The sequence below is a fragment of the Typopeltis vanoorti genome, chromosome 4 (genome assembly GCF_054136105.1).
Source record: "Typopeltis vanoorti isolate ZY-2024b chromosome 4, IOZ_Tvanoo_1.0, whole genome shotgun sequence".
Classification (NCBI taxonomy): Eukaryota; Metazoa; Arthropoda; class Arachnida; order Uropygi; family Thelyphonidae; genus Typopeltis; species Typopeltis vanoorti.
In genome coordinates, this window is record NC_143552.1 from 163,752,739 (window position 1) to 163,777,713 (window position 24,975).

The 24,975-nt window shown below is 35.9% G+C and overlaps 1 protein-coding gene across 1 annotated transcript in view; it reads left to right on the top strand.

Moving 5' to 3' along the window:
* LOC150107817 (sodium-dependent dopamine transporter-like) overlaps nucleotides 1–24,975 on the top strand; it is a 361,184-nt gene that overhangs the window by 119,564 nt on the left and 216,645 nt on the right. Inside the window, exon 6 of the mRNA XM_090392068.1 lies at nucleotides 9,359–9,483. Within this exon, the coding sequence (XP_090248194.1) occupies nucleotides 9,359–9,483 (125 nt within the window). The remainder of the gene's footprint in view (nucleotides 1–9,358; nucleotides 9,484–24,975) is intronic.

Sequence of the window (24,975 nt, forward strand, 5' to 3'; positions counted from 1 at the left end):
TCACAGCAACACTGACTACTGTGCTCAGACTTTAAAATAAGATTGAAGATATGAACCTCTGGAAACCATGGGATGAAGACAATTAAGTGGTTTCACTTAAAAGAAGAGAGTGTGAGGAATCGCTTTAGGGAGAGGGTGTTAGAAAGGATTTCGGATGGACTGGAAAGTGTACAAGATTGGTGGAAACATAATTCAAAAGGAATCCTGAGCTGTGCAATCGAGGTGCTTGGTGAGACATCTGTAAAGATTAGAGAGCAGAAGGAGGGTTGGTGGTGGAATAATAATGTACAAGTGTCAGGGACAGCTAAGAGGAAGGCAGAGCAGAAGTGGGATGAGTTAAGAGTGGAAGAGGACAGAGAGGTGTACAGAGAGAGAAAGCAAGAAGCTAAGAGAGTTGTGGCACAGGCGAAGGCAATGGCATATCAAGATTTGTATGATCAATTAGAAACAAAGGAAGGACAGAGAAAAATTTACCAACTAGACATAAAGCAGCAAAGGACATCTTACATGTGAGGCAGATCAAAGATGCTGAAGGAAGAGTATTATAGAGGGATGTGGACATAAGAAACAGATGGAGAATATACTTTGAGGGACTTTTGAATGAGGAAAATGCAAGACTCACAGAGAAGATGGGCAGTCTTCTGTGGGGATGGTGCAGAACATCAGTAGAGTGGAAGTTACGGAGGCCATGAAAAGGATGAGGAATGGAAAATCAGTGGGCCCTGACAGGATTCCAGTGGAAGCATGGAAGGCACTGAGGGAAGAGGGAATTGACTTGCTGTGGGACCTGTTCATGAAAGTTTGCCAACAGGATAATATACCTGAGGAATGGAGGGAGAGTACTCTTGTTCCCATCTACAAGGGTAAAGGGGATGCAAAAGATTGTAAAAATTACAGAGGAATAAAGTTGAGTCCCACACAATGAAAATCCTAGAAAGGGTTCTTGATGGAAGATTGAAGAAGGAGGTGGAGATTGCAAAGGAACAATTTGGCTTCATGCCTGGTAGATCCACAACAGATGCTATCTTTGCGTTACGGCAGATGATGGAAAAGTTTCGAGAGACACAATGGGAGCTACATCTGGCATTTATTGATCTGGAGAAAGCATACGATAGAGTGCCAAGGCAAGAAGTCTGGAGGTGTCTGAGGGAGAAGAAGGTTCAGGAAAAATATGTCCGGTTGATGCAGGAGATGTACAGAAATGTGAAGACAAGTGTTTGGACCTGTCTGGGACTGACAGAAAGTTTTCAAGTAACAGTTGGCTTGCATCAAGGGTCATCATTAAGTCCATTTCTGTTTAACATTGTGATGGAGGTGGTGACGAAGGAGGTGAGAGAAGATGCGCCTTGGACAATGTTGAATGTTGTATGCAGATGACATCGTGCTGTGTGCAGATTCAAGTGAAGAAGTGGGAATGAAACTGGAAAGATGGAGAAAAGTACTGGACGAGAGAGGTATGAGACTGAGCAGAAGTAAGACAGAGTATATGTGTTGCACAGTGGACAGCGGCCAGGAGACAGACCTGGAGCTGGAAGGAAATGTCATCAGGAAGGTGAGGGACTTTAGATACTTAGGTTCAACAGTGGAGGAAGATGGAGGAGCTGAGAAGGAAGTGGGATGCAGGATACAAGTGGGTTGGAGGAACTAGAGGGAGATGGCTGGAGTGTTATGCGATAAGATGGTGCCGATCAATCTGAAAAGCAAAATCTATAGGACAGTAGTGAGGCCAGCCATGACTTATGCTATAGAAACTGTGGCCCTGAAGAAAAATAACATCAGCAGGATGGAAGTAGCAGAGATGAGAATGCTTAGGTGGATGTGCGGTGTGACCAGAAAGGATCGTCTGAGAAATGACTATGTGAGGGGAACAGTGAAAGTTACGAACTTAGGAGCGAAGATATAGGAGGCAAGGTTGAGATGGTTTGGTCATGTGATGAGGATGGAGGACGAATATGTGGGAAGAAGGGGCATGCAGATGGATGTGCAAGGAAGGACGAAGCATGGGCGGCCAAAGAAGAGATAGAGGGAACTGGTAGAAGAGGACCTGAGGATGAAGAACTTGGATGTGGTGACAGCCCAAGACAGGAGGATGTGGAGGAGACTCATCATCAACAGTGACCCCACTTAAGTGGGAGAAGCTGTAGAAGAAGAAGAAGAATTTAGTAAGAATGTATAACCAACATCTAAGCCTACCACGAGAATTACACTTAATAGGAATTAAGGATTAATCTTGTGCAATATTTGGAAATCACTTATCAGATCTTTGTGTATATCAGACTTCAACTTTTCAGCCAACTGTCTGCACACATTGCCAAACAATAGCTAACTCATGCTGCATTCCATTTGGTTTCAGTCAATTTATATTGTAAAGATTCCTACATAGTTTATTTTAGTAATGTTATAGTACATGCTTACCTTTATTACATTTAATTTTATGTGTTTTTTTACCCAGAAGAAGCTGCAAGTCTTAGTCGAGAAACTAATAGGTTTCATTATCTTCATAGTTATTTACGACCAAATAAAAACCACTTTATTTCTAATTATACATAGTGTTTGAAAGTCTTTCTATCCAGTATAACATAATCTTGCATAATTAGTAAAGAGCTGAAATTAATATCTCCAATTTTGATATATGGGTTAATGTCACTTTCATTCATAACGAGGTGTGTGTGTGTGCGTGCGTGCGTGCGTGCGTGCGCATCCTTCTCTCACACATTTTACATAACACCATTTTCCCACATAGTATGACATATATATGAGTTACAAGTGTCTGCTGACACTTGCAACTCATATATAGACTATAGTATAGTCCTCGCAATGTGGCGAGGACTATTGTGGAACATCACCAAGCATATGAGTGACCATATGGCACCTGTGGATGTCCAATGAACATATGGATGGACTATGTTTTGCAATGTATAGTGTCCCATTTATACCATTGTAGTGTTTCAGTTGCAGTGTTTTGGACAGCTTTTCTCTTGTCACCTTGTCGTATGATTTTTCCACATCTTCAAAATAAAGAACCTTGTTATATTTTCACAATTTGTTAACTATTTTTCATCATCATCATCAAATTCCTCAAGGAGTGTACAGGATATGATAGTACTACATGAAAAATTTACATCATTACTAACTTCCTATCTACAATTTTCCTCCAGATCAGTCTGTTACTTGTCAAGACTCCAACATTATCAGATCTTATATTTCTATCATCTAAGGCACTTTGTACCATATAAATCCACCTATATCTTGTTCTTCCTCTGGGTCGTTTTCCTGCCAACCTGGCAGAGAACATTTGTTTTGCCAATCTTTCCTCGCCCATTCGGTTTAAGTAACCATACCAACTGAGATTAGCTCTGCTAATGCATTCCTGGATGCTGACAATGTCAAGTTCTTTCCTAATATCCTCGTTTTTAATATGATATTGCCATTGATGCCATCTGTTCACGCCTATAATCTTTCTCAGGGCTCTCATATCTGTGGTCTCTAGTCTTTGGTCAAGTGTTTTACTTCTGACCCAGCTCTCAGATCCATAAGTTAAAACTGGTTTGAACACTGTCTTGTATACAGCTAATTTAGTATTCCGACTAATTTCTATCTTATTCCATATGAATTTATTCAGTTGACTTCCTACTATACCAGCTTTATTGTTCTGTTGTCTATTCCCATATTTAATTTACCATCTTCACTAAAAATCGTACCAAAGTAGCTGAAATGTTTTACTTGTTTCACAGATTCTGCATTCACAATGCAGTTGACATTTTCAATGATTCTGCCTATTTTCATTGTCTTAGTCTTTTTATTGTTGACCTTCATATCATATCTATTACAACAGTTATTCAATTTAGTCAAGGAATCTTGCAGACTCGTAGCAGATTTATTTAGAAGTATAACATCATCCGCATTAAGCAAATAGCTGACATTAAAATCTCCAATTTTGATATGTTTAATACCACTTTCTTTCATAATGTGATCCATATATATAATGAATAACAGAGGGGATAATGTACATCCTTGTCTCACACCAGATTTAACATTAAAACCATCTTCCTGTACTTCGTTCAATTCTAACTGCTGACTTACAACTCCAATGAAGACTAAGTATTGTTTGATATAATGCTCCATTGACACCATATAACTGTAGCATATTGAATAGCTTCTCTCTTAGCACCTTATTATATGCCTTTTCCAGATCTACAAAACTCAAATAGAGATCTTTGTTATATTCCCATGATTTCTCCACTATGTGTCGTAAAGTGAAGATCTGATCCTGACAGCCTCTGTTTGGCCAGAATCAAGCTTGTTCTTCACCAAGCTTTTCTTCTCAACCGTTTCTCAAGTATACTTGCATATATCTTACCAGGAACACTCAGTAGGAAAATTCCTCTGTAATTCTCACATTCAGTTTTATTTTCCTTTTTAAAAACGGGTACTTTGAGAGCTCTTCTCCAATCATTGTGAATTCGTCCCTCTCTCTCCAGGCCTTCTGAACTATGCAGTGCAGCCACTGCAAGACTTTTTTACCACATACTTCAGTATTTCTGGTCGGATATCATCTACTTCTGCTGCCTTTCCACATTTTAAGCCTTTGATGGCTTTTTTCTACTTTAAGTATGGATATGTATTCCTGACTGTATGCCTGTTGAGTGTTTTTTACCACTGGGCTATCGCTACTTGTTTCATTTAGCAATTTCTCGATGTAATTACTCCATACTTCACAGATATCTTTTTCTTCAGTTTTCATGTCACCTTTATCATCTGTAACTCCTTTTACAGTACTCTTTCCTCCATTTCTAAGCTTCTTCAACAACCTCCAAAATATTTTGCCACCTTCTTGATATTTATTTTCTATGTTCTTGCCAAAGTCCTCCCATGACTTTTGTTTAGCTAGTTTTACACAGTGTTTTGCTTTCTTACATTTGTCTCTGTATTCTCTCAGAGAACAAGCTGACTTATTTGCCAGGAACTTTTGATATGCTTTCTTCTTTTCCTTCACTGCCTCTTTAACTTCCTGTGTCCTCCATGGAGTTCTGACATGCCTTTCTGGCTGAATCAATCGGGGTTTTCTTCAAGGCTTGCCACTGAATCTCTAGTTCCTGTTCTCAAACTCTTTCATTTTTTCTTCAATAATCTTTGTGTATTTTAGTCCACAGTTCACATCTGAGAGCTGCTCAACTTTTATTCGCTTTAAAACTTTCTTACATGTTATTCTTTTCAATATGAAATTCAATTTTATCCTGCTCAAGACTAAATAGTGATCACTTCCAATTTCAAATCCTCTGTACACTGTGGTGTCTTGCACCAGGGAGAAATCATCACTATCAAGAATAACGTAGTAGTCAATGATACTTTTCTTATTTCTTGCCTCTTCTCTCCATGTGAAGTTTTGCTCATTTTTATGTTGGAACATGGTGTTTGTAATAACCAGTCCATGTCCAGAGCAGAAATCCAACAAATATTTGTCATTATTATTAGCTTTGCTCTTTTCTCCAAATTTTCCCAATATACTTTTGTATGTCTGACAATCATTTCCTACTCTGCTATTTAGATCCCCAACAAGGACCAACTTTTCCTTTTTCATTGTGTCAGATGCTTTCTCTAAATCCTCAAAAAATTCCTCCACTTTACCTTAGTAGAACCTTCTGTGGGACCATAGACACAAATAAGTCTCATTGTCCAGTTCCCCATTCTGATATATGCCCACATCACTCTGCTTGAGACTGCCTGCCATTCAAGAAGATTACCCTCGTATTTATTGTTGAATACAATAGCTACTCCTTCTTTTCTTTGGTTGTCATTGCCTGAATATAACATTTTCTGTTTATTGCTCATAAAGAACTTACCAGTTTTTGTCTTTTTTGTTTCAGTCACCCAACCTATTATGTCGATCTGGTACTTATCTAATTCCTCAGCTAGCTCCATTTCTTTGCCATCCAGGCTTTTTATGTTGATAGTACCGATCTTTAATTCTGGTGATTATGAGTTGGGATGTTTTTTCAGATTTGTTCCAGTTGCTGACTTTTTTCTGTTCACCCTGGTTCCCTGGTGATAACAACGGGGGCTTTGTTTAACCAGCGACGCCCCAGCTGGCATGAAATTTCGTCATGTTGTACCATCATTTTGTAATTTGGTTTAAGCCAATGAAAATTACAATTTGGTCGGCTAAATCCTAAATTGCCAGCCCATCCTCGTTCGTTCAGTATCCAGGTAGATACCCAACAGGGTGCACCACGAGAAGATGAGGATTAGACATTAGGTCAGAAGCCCTGGTCAGTTCTCTGCATTCCTTTAAAGGCTATGTGAAGGTCTCCTGTCAGTTATACAGCTTTGATCCTTAAGCACCCCATTTTCCAGTTTCTCTTCCAAACATTTTCTTAGCTCATTCTCAAAGTATGCTTGCATGATTAATCTCAAGTGTTGCACAAAAATGGTAAATGAGTTTAAGGAGTGGTATGGTAGACTTTGTGTTGTCTAAGATGGGCCTCCCACAATGAGTCTTGACTCCACAGAGGTCTTGAATAATAATAGTAATAATAAAATATTATCTGGAGCACTCAGGAAATTCCTCTGTAATTCTCACATTCAGTTTTATCTCTTTTCTTATAGATGGGAATTGAAACTGAATATGGACTATACTCCAATCATCTAAAATTCAACCTTCTGACCAAACTTTCTAAATTCTGCAATGCAGCCACTGTAAAACTCTTTCATTACGTATTTCAGCATTTCTGACCATTCCAGCTGGCTTCCACATTTCAGGTTTTTGATGGCTTTTCTTTTTCTGCCTCAAGTGTCGATGTATACTTCTGTTTGAATTTCTTTTGAATATTTTCTGAAACTGTATCTTGCTGTGGCTATGGATGTTTGTGATTATCTTTAGGCAGGAGATGATTTCATCACTCAGTTTGAGACCACTGCCCTGCCGTCTGGAGACCAGAAGTAATCTGAGCAAGTTTTATGTTTGGTTTCTAGAGCAGGGTTTCTGGACCTGGTAAAAATGAATAAACGAAATATAAAAACGAAAAGATATAAAGTAAAAATAGATGGAAAAATTCCTAAGCCCACCCACAGTACTAATATACTTGTACTCTGTTTCCCAACTTTCAGGTGGGAGTTAAATAAAATATATATATATATGTGTATGCGTGTGCGTGCACACACACACACACACACACACACACATATACACACACACAGTTGACCCTTGAAGAATGCAGATTTGAACTGTGCAGATCCACTTATATGTTTTTTTTTTTTTTAATATATTGGAAATTTTTTTCAGAGATTTCAACAATTTGAAAAAATTAAGACAAAGTTAGGTATGTCATGAATGCATAAACTATATGTAGATACTAGTCTATTTTATCACTTTCTACCATAAAATACACACAAATCTATTATTAAAAAAAATCTAAAATTTATCAAAACCTACACACAAAAACATGTACATGGCCATTCACTGTTGGGAGAAAGGTAAACAAACTTAACAGTGCACTATTATATCATAAAATAACTTATTAATTGATTTAATTAATTACCATAAAATAATAAATTTATAATGATTCATTCATTAGTGTATAGGCTAGACTACTGTGAAGCAATTGCACTAGGCTACATGATTGCTTGAGCAATCATGTAGCAAATTTGCAAATATGATTGCTTTGTCTGTTTCTTCTTTGTTATCAATGCATAAATTGTTATACCTGTAAATAAGCATGAATAATTTCTTTTTCACATTATCTTTTCACTTTTGATATATAGTGTTAGTAATATGTATAATATCTACAGTGTTTTGAATCATATAAGACAATATTGATGTAGGTACTGACAGACAGACCATTTTTCTTGTAAACATATGATGCAAACTTATGGTATTGATAAATGCAGTACAGTACTGTAAATATATTTTCTCTTCCTTATTATTTTCTTTTCACTGGCTTATTTCATTGTAAGAATAAGTATATTATACATATAACATACAAAATATGTGTTAATCGACTGTTTATGTTATCGGTAAGGCTATTAATAGTTAAGTTTTTGGGGAGTCAAAAGTTACATGAGGATATTTTCAAACCAAGCAGGAGATTGGTGCTCCTAACCCCTGCATTGTTCAAGGGTCAACTGTATATATATTTATATTTATGTGTGTGTGTGTGTGTGTGTGTGTGTGTGTGTGTGTGTGTGTGTGTGAGCCTGCAGTGGAAGTGGTGTTTACGCTCCTCAGTGCTAAATCGTTCGAAGAAAGATTGTTGTCAGTTCAATTCTAGTCGCTGACTAGAGAAACTTGCTAATCCTTTTTTCAACCAGTTCCTGAGTTAGTTGATCTCTGGCATAGGCAAGTGGGTTTTTTCTTTCGGAAACTCAGATTTTTCATCCCATAAATTCAAGAAAATTAACTGTAGAACCCATGCTATTTCAGACATTTAAAATATTGTGTTAGAGACCATGAGATGGTGGCACTTGTTGAGCCGTCTTTTCACTGCAGGCCACTTAAATTAGTGATAGCCTTGGTCAGTTATCTCTGATTGCTACCAATGGAGATTGAACTTCCCACTCAGTCTGTGGAAGTTAGATAGGGCTGAAACAGCTCACCTACTACCTATAAGGGAATAAAAGACATTAGCTGATAGCTGATCTAAGCTGATATATAATATTATTGATCTGATTTTTTGCATAGTTTTTATTTCAATATTCTTCATATCCCAAAATTGTTTTCTGTCATTCTTTAATCATAGTTTCAACTTATCTAATGATCCCACAAACATTTAATTAGAAATGCAAAGATCCATTTTAATTCTTACAAAATATTTGCTTTTGAGGTTTATACCCCAAATTTTTATTCTTATCTTTTGTTTAAATATTAGTTGTGATATTATTTGGTTTCTTTACAAGGCTATCCTTATCAAGAACCTAATACTGATGCTATAAGCAAATATCAGTTAATGTTAAAGGTGCAGTTCCAAGTCATCTTGCCTATCAAATTATATGACATAAGCAAAGTTTATGTCATATAATTTGACAGGCAAGATGACTTTGGTATATATATATCCAGGGTTCCTCAGCTTTTTGTTTTAAAGAAAAAATTCAGTCATGACAATCCCTTATTTGGGTTGAATCTATCCTTCGAATTTGTCCTTTTCCAAGTTTGTCTTGAATAATTATTAGTAACAAAAATATTATTTTAATAATTTGAATAACCCAAAGTGATAAAGATCCATCTTTTAATAATTGACATTTTGGATTATTCACATTTTTCTTCTTATTTTTTTTATTATTGCTGAATCTCATTGCTAAATCATTTAAAATATCATTTTATTATTAATACGTTAGTAATTTTCAGCAGTATGTATATTTCTAGGGATACTATCGTTCTAACCATTGTAAATATAGTTACTGTGGTTATTATTGGTTGTGTGATGTTTGGCACTCTTGGTCATTTAGCTTTGAAGATGGATAAACCAATAAGAAATGTTCTCCACAAAGGTAATAAAGATTCAAATTATATTTTTGTGTAGTATAAAGACTTTAAGTATATTTTTACCACAATCCCAAAAATAGAAATTCTGTTGAATGTACAGTATAGTGAAGTGGGTTAGCCAATCTCATATAGGCAAGAGGTTTTTTTCTTCTGGAAACTCAGGTTTTTCATCCTGCATACAGACAAAGTGGCCATGAGAATGCACATAGTTTACAGGGAAAAAATACTGTTGGTGGTGGTAGCAGGTGGTAGATGGCATTGTGTGTTGATGGTACAGCAGTCCATTCTGCAATTAGTTCTTGGATGTTTATGTAATAATAATAATAATTATTATTATTATTATAGCAGTGCACTAGAATATTTCTAACTGCAAAAGAGAAAGAAAAAACTTATTAACTGAGATCTGAATATCCATAGGTCTTAATTTTTAAGAAATCCAGATCAAGGTTTATTCCAAAGAAAGTACAATGAATAAATGAACAGATTAAAAAAAATTAGTTCGAAATCATTAGTTTTAGAAGGCAAGGAGATTATCATTATTATCATGTCTCTTCTAAGGACTCACCAAGGAAGAGCCATTTAGACACTCAAGTAACTTTAGTATCTCTCCCATCTCTCCTTGAAACCATTTATGAAAAAGCACTCGCTCACAACATCTACTGGTGGTCCATTCCACATGCTCACCACATACCAGGAGAAGAACCTGGACTGTCTAACCCCACTTCTAGTCATCTTTCAGTGATGACTGATTTCTGCCTCCACCATCCATAAGCTGCAAAATCTCACTTGTGTCTATACTTGTAAGATTCCTTTACTAGTATGTTTCTTTTATATAGACACTCAATGTAGTGACGCCCCCCCCCCCAGGCACCAGAGATGTAGTTTGTTGTGGTGTGAGGTATGCAATAGTGAATTTAGGGAAAAAATACTGTCCCCAATCTGTTCTTGTGAAACAAAAGAAATCACTAAAAATAAAACAAAATTTTGTTTTATTTCTAGTCTTTTCTTTTGTTTTGCAGAAACAAAACAAAAGAAATTGTGGGGAAATGAAACAAATGAAATTGTGAGAAATAAAACAAAAGAAATTGCAGGAAACGGAAAATAAATGAAATAGCAAAGTACTCTTATTATCCTGAAACCTTCATGTAGTCAAAGACTCATTGTTGAAGGTCTCTCTATCATACACACAGCTCATACAATGTCATACACACTCTCAGGCAGTGCATTCCAATCGTTCACCACTCTCCATGCAAAAAAAATCCACTTCTTACGCATTTTTAACACACCACTCTTATGCAGTTTTCAGGGATAACCTCTTGTTCCCCCCCCCCCCCCCCCATCTCCCACATTCTATGAAAAATCTCTTCGATGTTAATATGATAAGAGTCTCTTATCAACTTATACATTTATCATATCATATCTCCTCATCCTATCCACAAGACTTCAATTGCTTCTCAACTTTCTTCATGCTCAGCATTCCAGAAACCAACCTTAGGCAATTGCCTCTGGACCCTTTCCAATACATTTTTATCTTTTTGAAAACTAGGTGATTATATTGAAGTCTACGTCCTATCTTTGTTTTCCGAATTTTAAAACCTTACACTTTGCAACATCTAACTTGCAACCCCCTTTCATGAGCACATTCACTCAGTCTATTTAGGTCTTGTAAATCCACAAGACCTAAATAGACTGAGTGAAATCCCTTCCTTCCCTCCCTAATATCACTAACATACAGGTTAAATAGCAATGGCTCTAAAACAAGCCACTCATCCATTGATTCATTGGCCATCATCAGATGCCATATGTCACTCTGTTCCTGGGCAGTGTGTCATACCTGCCTAGCCATATGGTTCTGTTGTATGCTTTTCTGGAGGCTTCAACTCTCTGAAGACCAGTCACTCCATATGCACCATCCATCCATCTTATTAAAGGTCTACCAATTTTTCCAGAAATTTTACATTCTGTTGCTGTTTTGAGAAGTCATCTTCAATTTTTCAATGTGTCCTTTGGACACACTGTCCCTTAAGAAGTCTTAAAGTTCTATGAATTCTTTCTAACACCCATCTGTCTCTCAGTATATGAGATTATCAACAGTCTCTTGTAACACCACATCTCAAAGGCAGCTATCTTTTCATATCAGACTTCTCTTTAGGCTCCATGTTTCACATCCATAAGTCACTATTGAAAAAGCACCTGCATCCAGAATCCTCAGCTTTAGATAAATCCATTCTTCCAGATTTTGGACAAGTCTCTGACTGTTGTTTTAGCCATTCCTAATTTACTTCTTCTGTTTTCCAAACAGCAATTCTTAATATATTAATGACAGATATCAGATACTTGATTTGTTGACTTCAAGTCTTTCTGCATTAAGGTATATTTGTTTCTAGGTGCTTCACTGCCTATATTTCCTTTGAGAACCATAATATTTGTCTTGCTAGGGTTGAGTTCAAGCTCTCTCTTCCTGCTGATCTCATTAACTCTGTCAAGGATTCATTATAGTTCTTCCTTGTCATTACAAAGAAGTACTGTGTCCTCAGCATACCTCAGATTACTGATTTATCTGCTGCCTTCACCCTCTATATGAGGCACTTGTTCAAGGTGGAGGGGACAAAAAGGACCAGTACCCCAGTGATGGTACTGGTCCTTTTTTGCTCTTATTCTTTTCTAGGTTTTTTTTTTCCCTTTGCTCCAATTCTCCTGAGTCTTTATTACTGTCCTGTCTTTCAGACCCTCATTGGGATCCAATTCCTTGCCACCATGTTTGCCATGTGGTGTGACCTGTGGACAGGTGCGATCTGATCTGATGATCAGATCGCATCCTAAAGCAAACAATTAAATATCGCCCCTAATGGATTATAAGACAAAAATATAAGAAAATCTCCAGTTGCTATTTTGATTTTATTACAAGAGAAACATTAATGCAAAACCATCATTTTGTATATTGGTTTAAGCCAATAAGAATACAATTTGGTCGGATAAATCCCAAATTGCCAGCCCATCCTTGTTCGTTCAGTATCCAGGTAGACACCCAACAGGGTGCACCACGAGAAGGTGAGGATTGGACATTAGGTCAGAAGCCCTGGTCGGTTCTTTGCATTCCTTTAAAGGCTATGTGGATGTCTCCTCTCAGTTATACAGCTTTGACCCTTAAGCACCCCCGAGATTGATTCATGGTTTTTAAATGAAAGCAAATGGAGATGATGGTATTATTTCAAACAAAATTGCAGGACGTTCATGGATTTAGTCTCATCCCTCAATGAATAGACCAGCACAAAGATGAGGCTTTATTTCAATGAAAATGATAGGGACTTTACCATGATGCTTGGTTTGAATTTTTCATTTGTTCACATTTAGCATCTCAAGTGGTAGAAGCAATCAGAAATCATTTGAGCACTTTCATTATCAATTTTGAAGAGTATATTGTTGCATCAACTGACAACAGTTCTAGCTCCAGAATATTTCTGAAATAGTGGCAGTAATAGCTGTTGAATTATCATTTAAATACTTTTAGCTCAGTTAAAATATTTGAGTTATACATTTGTTGAATAAACTCTTAAGGACCTATTTTTAGAGAACAGTTGTTTTATTACCCAGATAGGATAGTTTCCAGTGTTTCGAATATGTATGGAAACTTTTATGTATAAAGCATATGATTTCGTATGTTGGTAACAAATTCGTACATCACCTTATTCCTTTCTCCCCTTCATCATGAATTGACTCTTCTTGGCACATTTCTAGCATATTTTTGTACATATAAATAGTATACAAAAGGGATATCCATGTATGTAATTTAATTTCACAAATTTTTGGACTTTTCAATCTACATTTTTCCCTATCTACTTTCTGAATATATCCCTTTCCCTCAAAGCATTATTACATGTTTTTTTCTTTCAGTTATTTACAAAAAAAGGCTAAAAATCATTCAAAAGGAATGAATTTATTCTTGAATACGTAGGAAGAAAAAAAATTAAAAAATATATTAATTAATTTGCTTAGTTGTACTATTATTTGTCGGATCTTCATACTTTTTAAATTTTCTTTAGATTAAACAGCATCATGTCCAATTTAGCACATAAAATTACAATAAAACAATGTTTAACTGCATGTTTCAGAACTCTTTTAATAAGACTGCTCATTGTACATCATATATGACTGAGTGTATTCCAAAGGTCAGGAGATTAAATAAAGTAGGTGTAAAATGGATAACACTGAAGAGGTGAAGTATGCAGTCTGAAGGAAAAAGGCATTATGGAGGTAGCACAAGATGAGTGGCAATAATTTGTTACATGAGGAGTGCAAAGAGCAAGCAGTTAAGGTGACTCGCTTGATAAGGGTGGCAAAAGGGCATTATGAGCAGCAATTAGCAAATGAGGCTAAAAGAAATCCTAGGGAGTTTTTTCGATATGTGGCCAGTAGAAGGAAGAATGATTATGAGATTATGAAGATGATCAGTGTTAATGGGAGAATGATAAACACTGAGGAGGACATAGGTGTTTAATGAGAGGAATTGAGTAAACTTGATGGCAACAAGATGGGACTTATATAACATTAAGTCACATCACTGGGTGTCTTGTGTCTTGAAGGAATGTCCTAGGGAGTTAACAATAGCTTTTACTCACATTTTTAACACGAGTCTTAGATTAGTCCAGGTCCCAAAGGAATGGAAAGATGGTAAAATTGTTCTGCTTCATAAAGGTGGTGAAGACTAAGGCTTTGAATTACAGGCCAATCTGCTTGTCTAGTTGTGGTCAAGGTGTTGGAGAAGCTACCGAGGACAAGGAGTAGAATTCTCTTTAGTTGATACCTTGGATTTGGTAAAGGAAAATCATGTTTTAGCAAACTGCTTACTTATTAAAACAAGATGATGAATACATTGGAGAAGGGGTATGCATATATAGTAGTATATTTAGATAAGCAAAGTGGATATTAGATCCAGCATTATTTTATCACCGAAATATCTGGGATGCAGATTGCATTGGCGAACTGAAGCCCTTTGCTCTTTATTTTAAATTTTAGTATATTGAGATGTTGCAAAGGCTTTTGATAGATTGTCACATTAGTAGTTAAATTGGAACAGATGGGGTTGGGGAGTAGATTAGTGTGTTGGATTGGAGATTGGGTGTCTGATAAGTGTCAGCAGGTTGTGTATGGGGGTGGATGATGTCCCAGAAGAGGAAAGTCACAAGTGGTGTGCCCTAGGGATCTCTTTGGGGACCATTGTTAATTAATTTGTATGTAAATGACATTGGAAAAGGCTTAAATGATGATATACAGTTGTTTGTAGATGATATGAAGTTGGGGAGAGTTATGAGAAGTAGAGGTAGAGCAGATGTAGCTTTGCAAGAGGACCTAAATAGGCAAGTGTGTGGGAATGTCAGCTTAATGTAGCAAAGTATAAGGTTCTAAACTTTGGGAAGCAAAGTATAGGATTGGTGGGGATATTTCAAAGGAGCTGGATGAGATGGTGTATAGGGACTTGAAATTTTGTGGACATTTTGATCAAATTGTGAGGAAAACACAGCTGATTATGGTAATGATGCAAAAGAACACTGACATGTAGAAGTAAGATTTCATTCCATTGTTGCAAGGCTGCATATGGATTACTGTGCACAGATTTGGTTGCCTGGTTTTCAAAAGGATGATGAGATGTTGGAGAGGGTCCAGAGACTGACTAAGTTAGTTGTTTCTGGAATGTGAAATATGAAGACAGATTGAGAGAATATAAATTACAGAGCTTAGTGGATAGAAGGAAGAGGGGAGACATGATCATGTTGGATGAAATTTTTCATAGAATATCTGGAAACTTGTGGAATGTGAGAGGCCATCCCTGAAAGCTGTATAAGGTAGGTGTGAGCAAGGGGATGAGAAGTAGACTTTTTGCACAGAGAGGAGTGGGTGATTGGAATGCATTACCTTAGAGCAGGGGGTGTTCAACCGGTCGATCGCGGAGCGATTTTTGGTCAATCTCTTGTGTATTCCTCCTTACTTACAAATTTAATTAAAACTGTAAACATAATATTTTATTTATCATTCTTTTGTATTATTTTTAATTCGTTTTAAGTGTATTGCTATTGTTTATTTATTTTTCATTAAAATTGTCAAATCAGTAATTTTCTTATAAGTCCGGGTAAATGAATTAATTTGGATCAAGGGAAGTCAAACAGCGAGTCGAGTGAATACGATTATAAGCAAAGTGTAAAAACTCGATTCTAGCTTAAATATTAAATATTCCAAAGCACATTACATCGATTTTTTACTTAGGTTAAGTCCCATGTGAATATTGTAAAAAAATGAACTTTGTTTGTCTCAGTATAGTTTGTATTAGATGTTTTTGTAAATAACTCTTTTGAAGCTAACTGTATATACTGCTTTAATAAGAATATGTTAGAGTATTAAAAACAAAGGCAATTTTTGTTGCCGAAGCTGTACATGGCGGCATTAGAAAGATTGTTATTGAAACTTGTATGTATCAGAAAAACTTGCAGGCTCTAAGTGTAAATAAACATCTTCGAAGTCAGTCAGAAAGAGTTCAAACAACTTTCTGATGGCCAGCAACTTACAATCAAAAGAAAGCGGAGGAGAACAAAAGGCATGCCGAACTTGAAACTTAAGATGAAAGACTCATACCGATTCTTTGGGGGTTGCCAAACTTCATGCGAGGTCGCAGAGGAGGCCTAATAAAAAGGGACTGAAGCAAGTAGAAGTGGTCCTGGTTCCAGAATTGCTGTCAGAAAGGAGGCTGCCTGGTCCAGAGTTGCTGTCAGAGAGACTACCCAGATCCACGTTGCTTGAGAGAGGAGTTTCCCACTTCCAGAAAGGAGTTTCTAGGTTCGAGACGTTGCTAGAGAGAGAGAGAGAGACTACTTCTAGGCCGCAGACAAGGTTTCAAATTGCCGGAGAAATGTTTCCAGGCCAGGTTAATGTCAGACATTCACCAGTGTGTTGCGTTTTCATTACAATTTGATGAATCAAACGACTTCACTGATATTGCTCAGTTAATGGTATTTATTCGCATGGTATTTCAAGATTATTCGAGTAAAGAAGAACTTTTGAAAATTATACCATTATTGGGAAGGACTAGGGAAGAAGACATTTTTTTCGGCATTTGATGAATTTGTGAAACAACACAAGCTTCCGCTTTTTAAACTTGTGTCTATTACTACTGATGGTGCTCCTGCAATGATAGGTAATAAATCAGGCTTCATTTCATTATGTAAAAACGATGACAAATATCCAGAGTTTTTAACGTATCACTGTTGATAGGTAATAAATCAGGCTTCATTTCATTATGTAAAAACAATGACAAATATCCAGAGTTTTTAACGTATCACTGTATTATTCACCAACAAGTACTGTGTAGTAAAAGATTAAGCACAAAAGATGTTTTGAATATTACATTTAAAATTGTAAATTCTGTTCGAGGAAAAGCCCTGCAACGGCGGTTATTTAAATTACAGGCAGATGATGATAGGGAACTTCTGTTGTACAATAATGTTTGCTGGCTCAGCAGAAGTCAATTTTTAGATTAATACATCGTTAATTAATACAAAAAGATTTTTGTATTAATTAACGATATAAAAAATTTTCTTGATGAAAAAGGAGATATTTATCCAGAATTGAATGATAAAAGATGGTTGTTACACTTATCATTTTTAGTAGATTTCTGTATAAAATTAAGCAATTTAAATTTAAAGTTACAAGGTAGAGATAAACATTTAATTGACATGTTAAGTTCAATAAAAACTTTCCAACAATACTTACTTTTATTAAAGAAAAATATAAATGACCGCGAATTAAGACATCTCCCATATTTATTAAACTTTTTTGAACAAAATCAAGAAATGCTTCGCTATGATTTAAAAGAATTTATTCATGAAATAGAATTAGTTGAGGAAGAAATAAATTCAAGATATAAAGATTTTAAAAAAATTGAAATGATTGTATCTTTTATCAATAATCCATTTCAAGAAAATTGAACACACAGAAATTTCAAATAAAATTAGTAGGCTGTTTGATATAAACCAAGCTGAAGTAGAACTTGAGATAATAAACATTCAGAATAGTTTACATTTAAAATCAATAAAAAATGCAGTCATTTGGAAGTATACACATGAAAAATCCCCAATATTAACTGATATTGCGTGAAAAATTCTGTCGTGTTTTCGGATCGACATACTTGTCAGAATCCTCTTTTTTCAAATATGACCGTCACAAAAAATCAATTAAGAAACCAAATTACAAATGATTGTTTGGATGTTTGCTGCAATTGGCAACTTCTTCATATCAATTTAACTATGAAAATATTGCAAGGTCCAAAGAATGCCAAATTTCACATTAACTTTTTTTTTTACTCAACCAGCATTTCCTGTAACTTGTGAGTTTGCAATCAATCTGTTGTTTTTTCTAACTTTGATTTTCCAAAATAGAAAAATAAATATTTTATTTCAATATATTTGTTTTTGTTTTTTTTTTGTATTAAAATAATTAAAAGTGATAAATAAATTTTTAAATACACAAATACCTCCACATAGCCTTTAAAGGAATGCGGAGAATCGACCATGGCTTTTGACCTAATGTCCAATTCTCACCTTCTCGTGGTGCACCCTGTTGGGTATCTACCTGGATACTGAACAAACGAGGACGGGCTGGCAATTTGGAATTTAGCCGACCAAATTGTATTCTTATTGGCTTAAACCAATATAGAAAATGATGGTACAACATGACAAAATTTCATGCCGGGGCCATCGCCCGGTTAAACAAGGCCCTGCTGTTTTTTCCAGGGAACCAGAGCGAACAACAAAATGTCAGCTACTGGAACAAATCTGAAAGCACACCCCAACTCAACATCACCAGAGTTAAAGATCGCTATCAACATAAGAAACCTGAATGGCAAAGATATGCAGCTAGCTGAGGAATTAGATGAGTACCAGATCGACTTAATAGGGTTGACTGAAACAAAAAAGACAAAAACTGGTGAGATCTTTCTGAGCAATAAATACAAAATATTATATTCAGGAAATGACAATCAAGGAAAAGAAGGGGTAGCCATAGTATTCAACACAAAGTACGAGGCTAATCTTCTTGAATGGCAGGCCGTCTCAAGTAGAGTGATGTTGGCTAATATCACAATGGAGAATTGGACAATGTGATTTATTTGTGCCTATAGTCCCACAGAAGGTTCTATTAAGGTAGAAGTGGAAGAATTTTTTGATGCTTTAGAAAAAGCAACTGACACAATGAAAAATGAAAAGTTGGACCTTGTTGGGGATCGAAATAGCAGAGTAGGAAATGATTGTCAGACATACAAAAATATTTTGGGAAAATTTGGAGAAAAGAGCAAAGCTAATAATAATGGCAAATACCTGTTGGATTTCTGCTCAGAATATAGACTGGTTATTACTAACACCATGTTCCAACATAAAAATGTGCACAAATTCACATGGAGAGAAGAAGCAAGGAATAAAAAAAGTCTCATTGACAATGTTATTGTTGATAGTGATGTTTTCTACCTGATGCAGGACACCAGAGTGTACAGAGGATTTGAAATTGGAAGCGATCATTATTTAGTCTTGAGCAGGATAAAATTGAATTTCATATTAAAAAGAATAACATGTAAGAAAGTTTTAAAGCGAATAAATGTTGAGTAGCTCTCAGATGTGAACTGTAGACTAAAATACACAAAGCTTATTGAAGAAAAAATGAAAGAGTTTGAGAACAGGAACCAAACCTTGGAGATTCATTGGCAATCCTTGAAGAAAACCCTGATTGATTCAGCCAGAGAGGCATGTTGTGAAGTAGTCTGCAAGGATAGAAAAATCAGAACTCCATGGTGGACACAGGAAATTAAAGAGGCATTGAAGGAAAAGAAGACAGGATATCAAAAGTTCCTGGCAAATAAGTCAGCTTTTGCTCTTGGAGAATACAGAGACAAATGTAAGAAAACGAAACACTATGTAAAACTAGCTAAACAAAAGTCAATCGAGGACTTTGGCAAGAACATAGAATATAAATATCAAGAAGGTGGTAAGATATTCTGGAGGTTGTTGAAGAAGCTTAGAAATGGAGGAAAGTAACCTGTAAAAGGAGTTTGAGATGATAAAGGTGACATGAAAACAGGAGAAAAAGATATACTTGAAGTATGTAGTAATTCCTTCGAAAAATTGCTAAATGAAACAAGCAGTGATAGCACAGTGGTAAAAAACACTCAACTGGCATACAGTCAAGAATACATATCCATACTTGAAGTAGAAAAAGCCATCAAAGGCTTGAAATGTGGAAAGGCAGCAGGAGTAGATGATATTCGACCAGAAATGCTGAAGTATGGGGGTATAAAAGTCTTACAGTGGCTGCACTGCATAGATCAGAAAGCCTGGACAGAGGGACGAATTCCCGATGATTGGAGTAGAGCTCTCATAGTACCCATATATAAAAAGGAAAATAGAACTGAATGTGAGAATTACAGAGGTATTTCCCTACTGAGTGTTTCTGGCAAGATCTATGCAAGTATACTTGAGAAACAGTTGAGAAGAATTGTGGAAGAAAAGCTTGGTGAAGAACAAGCTGGATTCAGGCCAAATAGAGGCTGTCAGGATCAGATCTTCACTTTGCGACAAATAGTTGAGAAAGCATGGGAATATAACGAAGATCTATATTTAAGTTTTGTCGATCTGGAGAAGGCATATGACAAGGTGCCAAGAGAGAAGCTATTCAATATGCTACAGTTATATGGTGTCAATGGGGCATTATATCAAGCAATACTTAGTCTTTATTTAAAGATGGTTTAATGTTAAATCTTGTGTGAGACAAGGATGTACATTATCCCTTCTGTTATTAGTTATCTATATGGATAACATTATGAAGGAAAGTGGTATTAAACATGATATTAGAATTGGAGATGTTAATGTCAGCTCTTTGGTTTATGCGGATGATGTTATACTTCTAAATAAATCTGCTACAAGTTTGCAAGATTCCTTGACTAAATTAAATAACTGTTATAATAGATATGGTATGAAGGTCTGCATTAAAAAGACAAAGACAATGAAAATAGATAGAATTGTTAAAAATGTCAACTGTGTTGTGAACAGGGAACCTGTGGAACAAGTAAAACATTTCAACTACTAAGGCATGATTTTTAGTGAAGATGGTAAATTAAATATGGAAATAGACAACATAATCAACAAAGCTGGTATGGTCAATTGAATAAATTCATATGGAATGAGGGAGAAATTAGTCGGAACACTAAATTAACTATATACAAGACAGTGTACAAACCAGTTTTAACTTATGGATCTGAGAGCTGGGTCAGAAATAAAACACTTGACCAAAGACTAGAGACCGCAGATATGAGAGTCCTGAGAAAGATTATAGGCATGAACAGATGACATCAATGGCAATATCATATAAAAATGTGGATATTAGGAAAGAACTTGACATTGTCAGCATCCAGGAATGCATTAGCATCTCTGCTAATGCATTCCTGCTCAGATGGTATTGTCACTTAAATAGAATGGGCGAGGAAAGATTAGCAAAAGAAGTGTTCTCTGCCAGGTTGGCAGGAAAACGACCCAGAGGAAGACCAAGATATAGGTGGATTGATATGTTACAAAGTGCCTTAGACGATAGAAATATAAGATCTGATAATGGTGGAGTCTTGACAAGTAACAGACTGATTTGGAGGAAAATTGTAGATAGGGAGTTAATAATGATATAAATTTTTCATATAGTACTATCATATCCTGTACACCCCTTTAAGGTACATGTCAGGAATTTGATGATGATGATGATGATGATGATAAAGTTTTTAGTTGTGTATTTTTTTTAGTCGTTTATTTGTGTGTAATCAGATATCAGGTTGGGGGAACGTGATCTATATAAGAGAGTAGATTGCTGAATAACTTATATAAAAGAGAGTAGATCGCCGAATAACTTTTTATAGAAAAGTAGCTCACATAGTAAAAAAGTTTGAACACCACTGCCTTAGAGTATGGCGAGTGTAGAGTCAGTGAATGCCTTGAAGGCAAGGTATGATGAGCTGTTTATGTGAGAGTGGGGCCTCCTGCGATGAGTCTCTTGACTCCATAGAGGTCGTTTCATAATATATTTGTTTAGCGATTAGTTTGACCTATATCTACTGTGCTATATTTCCCGTGATTCTGCTTGAATAAACAGTTTGCCAATCTCATCAACACCCAAAATTTCTAATTCCTTTGTTTCATACAACTTTCTTAATATTAATTAAACAATGTGCATTTCAATTAAAATGAAAAGCCAAACGGCTAGTTTTCTGGCAACTTAATAGATATTAAAACACAGCTCCTAGGAGATGTAATACTGTCATTACATTATGAGGAGAGGTCACTACCCAGACCGGTTTCAACCTTTTTTGAGCTCTCATCAGTGGGTAGGTAGACCTGGAAGATATATTATGAGAAGATATATTCTCTCATAATGTAAAATATATATATATTATACATTATAAGAGAATATCAAGAATAGTGAGGGATCTTGATCCACCTTTGCTTCGAATTGCCTTCGCCGATAGTTTTTTGGCATTGAAACTCATAGATCGTAGTTCTCGATCTTGAGTTTCACTTATTGGCTATATAACAACATAGGATTTTTATCCCTTTAATATCTATTAAGTTGCCAGAAAACTAGCTGTTTGGCTTTTCATTTTAATTACAAAATATAAGTACACCTTTTTGGCATTCGTATAGTGAAGGTATGTAAGTTCTTTTCACTAAGCTTTGATATCGTCCAAGTCTACCTACTCACTGATGAGACCTCAAAAAAGGTTGAAACCTGTCTGTGTAGTGACCTCTCCTCATAATGTAATGACAGTATTACATCTCCTAGGAGCTGTGTTTTACATTATGAGAGAATATCAAGAATAGTGAGGGAGCTTGCTCCACCTTTGCTTCGAATTGCCTTCACCGATAGTTTTTCGGCATTGAAACTCATAGATCGTAGTTCTCAATCTTGAGTTTCACTTACTGGCTATATAACAACATAGGATTTTTATCCCTTTAATGTGCATTACAGTTTGCTTTCATTAACTAATAAGTCTGAGGGTGTTATTTAATGTGTTATTATCCTGCTGCTTTCCTTGTGAGGTCAGAGTATTAGTTTGTATCACCGATGGTACAGTAGTTGATCCTTAAATACATGCTCATTGCATGTGATATTTAAGTCATTTCCCTTTATTGCAGTTTCTGTGTTCATGAAAATATAATTCTCTAATATTTTCTTGGGCTGTTTTTTAAATCAAGCTCAAAAAATAATTTCTGAGAGTTTTGCGATTGTTTATAACACAACGTCAAGAATAAAATTTTGTTCCACTTCAATATTTTGCAGTAAAGTAAGATATAAATCAGTTTAGTGTTAGTATGTGGCCAATAATCTGCATATAGACTTACTCATGGTCAAAATGAATAGTAATCTTAGCTCTGTTCTCTATTGTTAATAATGGGTGAAAAGAAGGAGAGTGAACATTTTATCGACTTACTGCAGAGGCTATCAAGAAACATTCATTTCCTTACAACATAGCTCCAGTTTTAAATGCAGTTATTCGATAGATTAAGCCATATACAATATACAGGGTCATTATAAAGCCCTTGTGCAGTTTTAGATTCTCATAATTTCCATTCTATACATGATAAAATCAATTTTTTTTTGGGGGGGGGAAGGTGATGAAAGAATTTATTACAGCTTTATCTACATTTATTCTTAGGATTGTTAATTCTCAACACATACACTGTCATTACACATACAAACCAAGATACAATTCTGTAGTTCTACATATACATTTTGCAGTTGATTTTCAGTGACATTCTAAATCATATTAGTTATCCTATTCCACAGTTCGGAGGAGGATGGGCTGGCAATTTGGGATTTAGCCAACCAAATTGTATTCTTATTGGTTAAACCAAAATACAAAATGATGGTACAACATGACAAAATTTCATGCCGGCTGGGGCGTCGCCCGGTTAAACAAGGCCCCCGCTGTTTTCGCCAGGGAACCAGGGCGAACAGCGAAAAGTCAGCTACTGGAACAAATCTGAAAACAAACCCCAACTCAACATCACCAGAGTTAAAGATCGGTACTATCAACGTAAGAAGCCTGAATGGCAAAGAAATGGAGCTAGCTGAGGAATTAGATAAGTACCAGATCGACATAATAGGGGTGACTGAAACAAAAAAGACAAAAACTGGTGAGATCTTTCTGAGCAATAAATACAAAATGTTATATTCAGGCAATGACAATCTAGGAAAAGAAGGAGAAGCCATAGTATTCAACACAAAATACGAGGCTATTCTTCTTGAATGGCAGTCAGTCTCAAGTAGAGTAATGTGGGCAAATATGAGAATGGGGAACTGGACAATGAAACTTATTTATGCCTATGGTCCCACAGAAGGTTCTACTAAGGTAGAAGTGGAGGTATTTTTTAATGCTTTAGAGAAAGCAACTGACACAATGAAAAATGAAAAGTTGGTCCTTGTTGGGGATCGAAATAGCAGAGTAGGAATTGATTGTGAGACATACAAAAATATTTTGGGAAAATTTGGAGAAAAGAGCAAAGCTAATAATAATGGCAAATATCTGTTGGATTTCTGCTCAGGACATGGACTGGTTATTACTAACACCATGTTCCAACATAAAAATGTGCACAAATTCACATGGAGAGAAGAGGCTGGGAATAAGAAAAGTCTCATTGACTATGTTATTGTTGATAGTGATGTTTTCTCCCTGGTGCAGGACACCAGAGTGTACAGAGGATTTGAAATTTGAAGAGATCACTATTTAGTCTTGAGCAGGATAAAATTGAATTTCATATTGAAAAGAATAACATGTAAGAAAGTTTTAAAGCGAATAAAAGTTGAGCAGCTCTCAGATGTGAGCTGTAGACTAAAATACACAAAGATTATTGAAGAAAAATGAAAGAGTTTGAGAACAAGAATCAAACCTTGGAGATTCAGTGGCAAACTCTGAACAAAATATTGATTGATTCTGCCAGAGAGGCATGTGGTGAGGTTGTCTGTAGGAATAAAAAATAAGAACTTCCTAGTGGACACAGGAAGTTAAAGAGGCAGTGAAGGAAAAGAAGAAAGCATACCAAAAGTTCCTGTCAAATAAGTCAGCTTGTGCTCTTAGAGAATATAGAGACAAATGCAAGAATGCTAAACACTGTGTAAAACTAGCTAAACAAAAGTCATGGGAGGACTTTGGCAAGAATATAGAAAATAAATATCAAGAAGGTGGCAAAATATTCTGGAGGTTGTTGAAGAAGCTTAAGAATGGAGGAAAGAGTGCTATAAAAGGAATTAGAGATGATAAAGGTGACATGAAAACGGGAGAAAAAGATATCCTTGAAGTATGGTGTAATTACTTTGAAAAACTGCTAAATGAAACAAGCAGTGATGATAGCACAGTGGTAAAAAACACTGACCAGGCATGCAGTCAGGAATCCATATCCATACTTGAAGTAGAAAAAGCCATC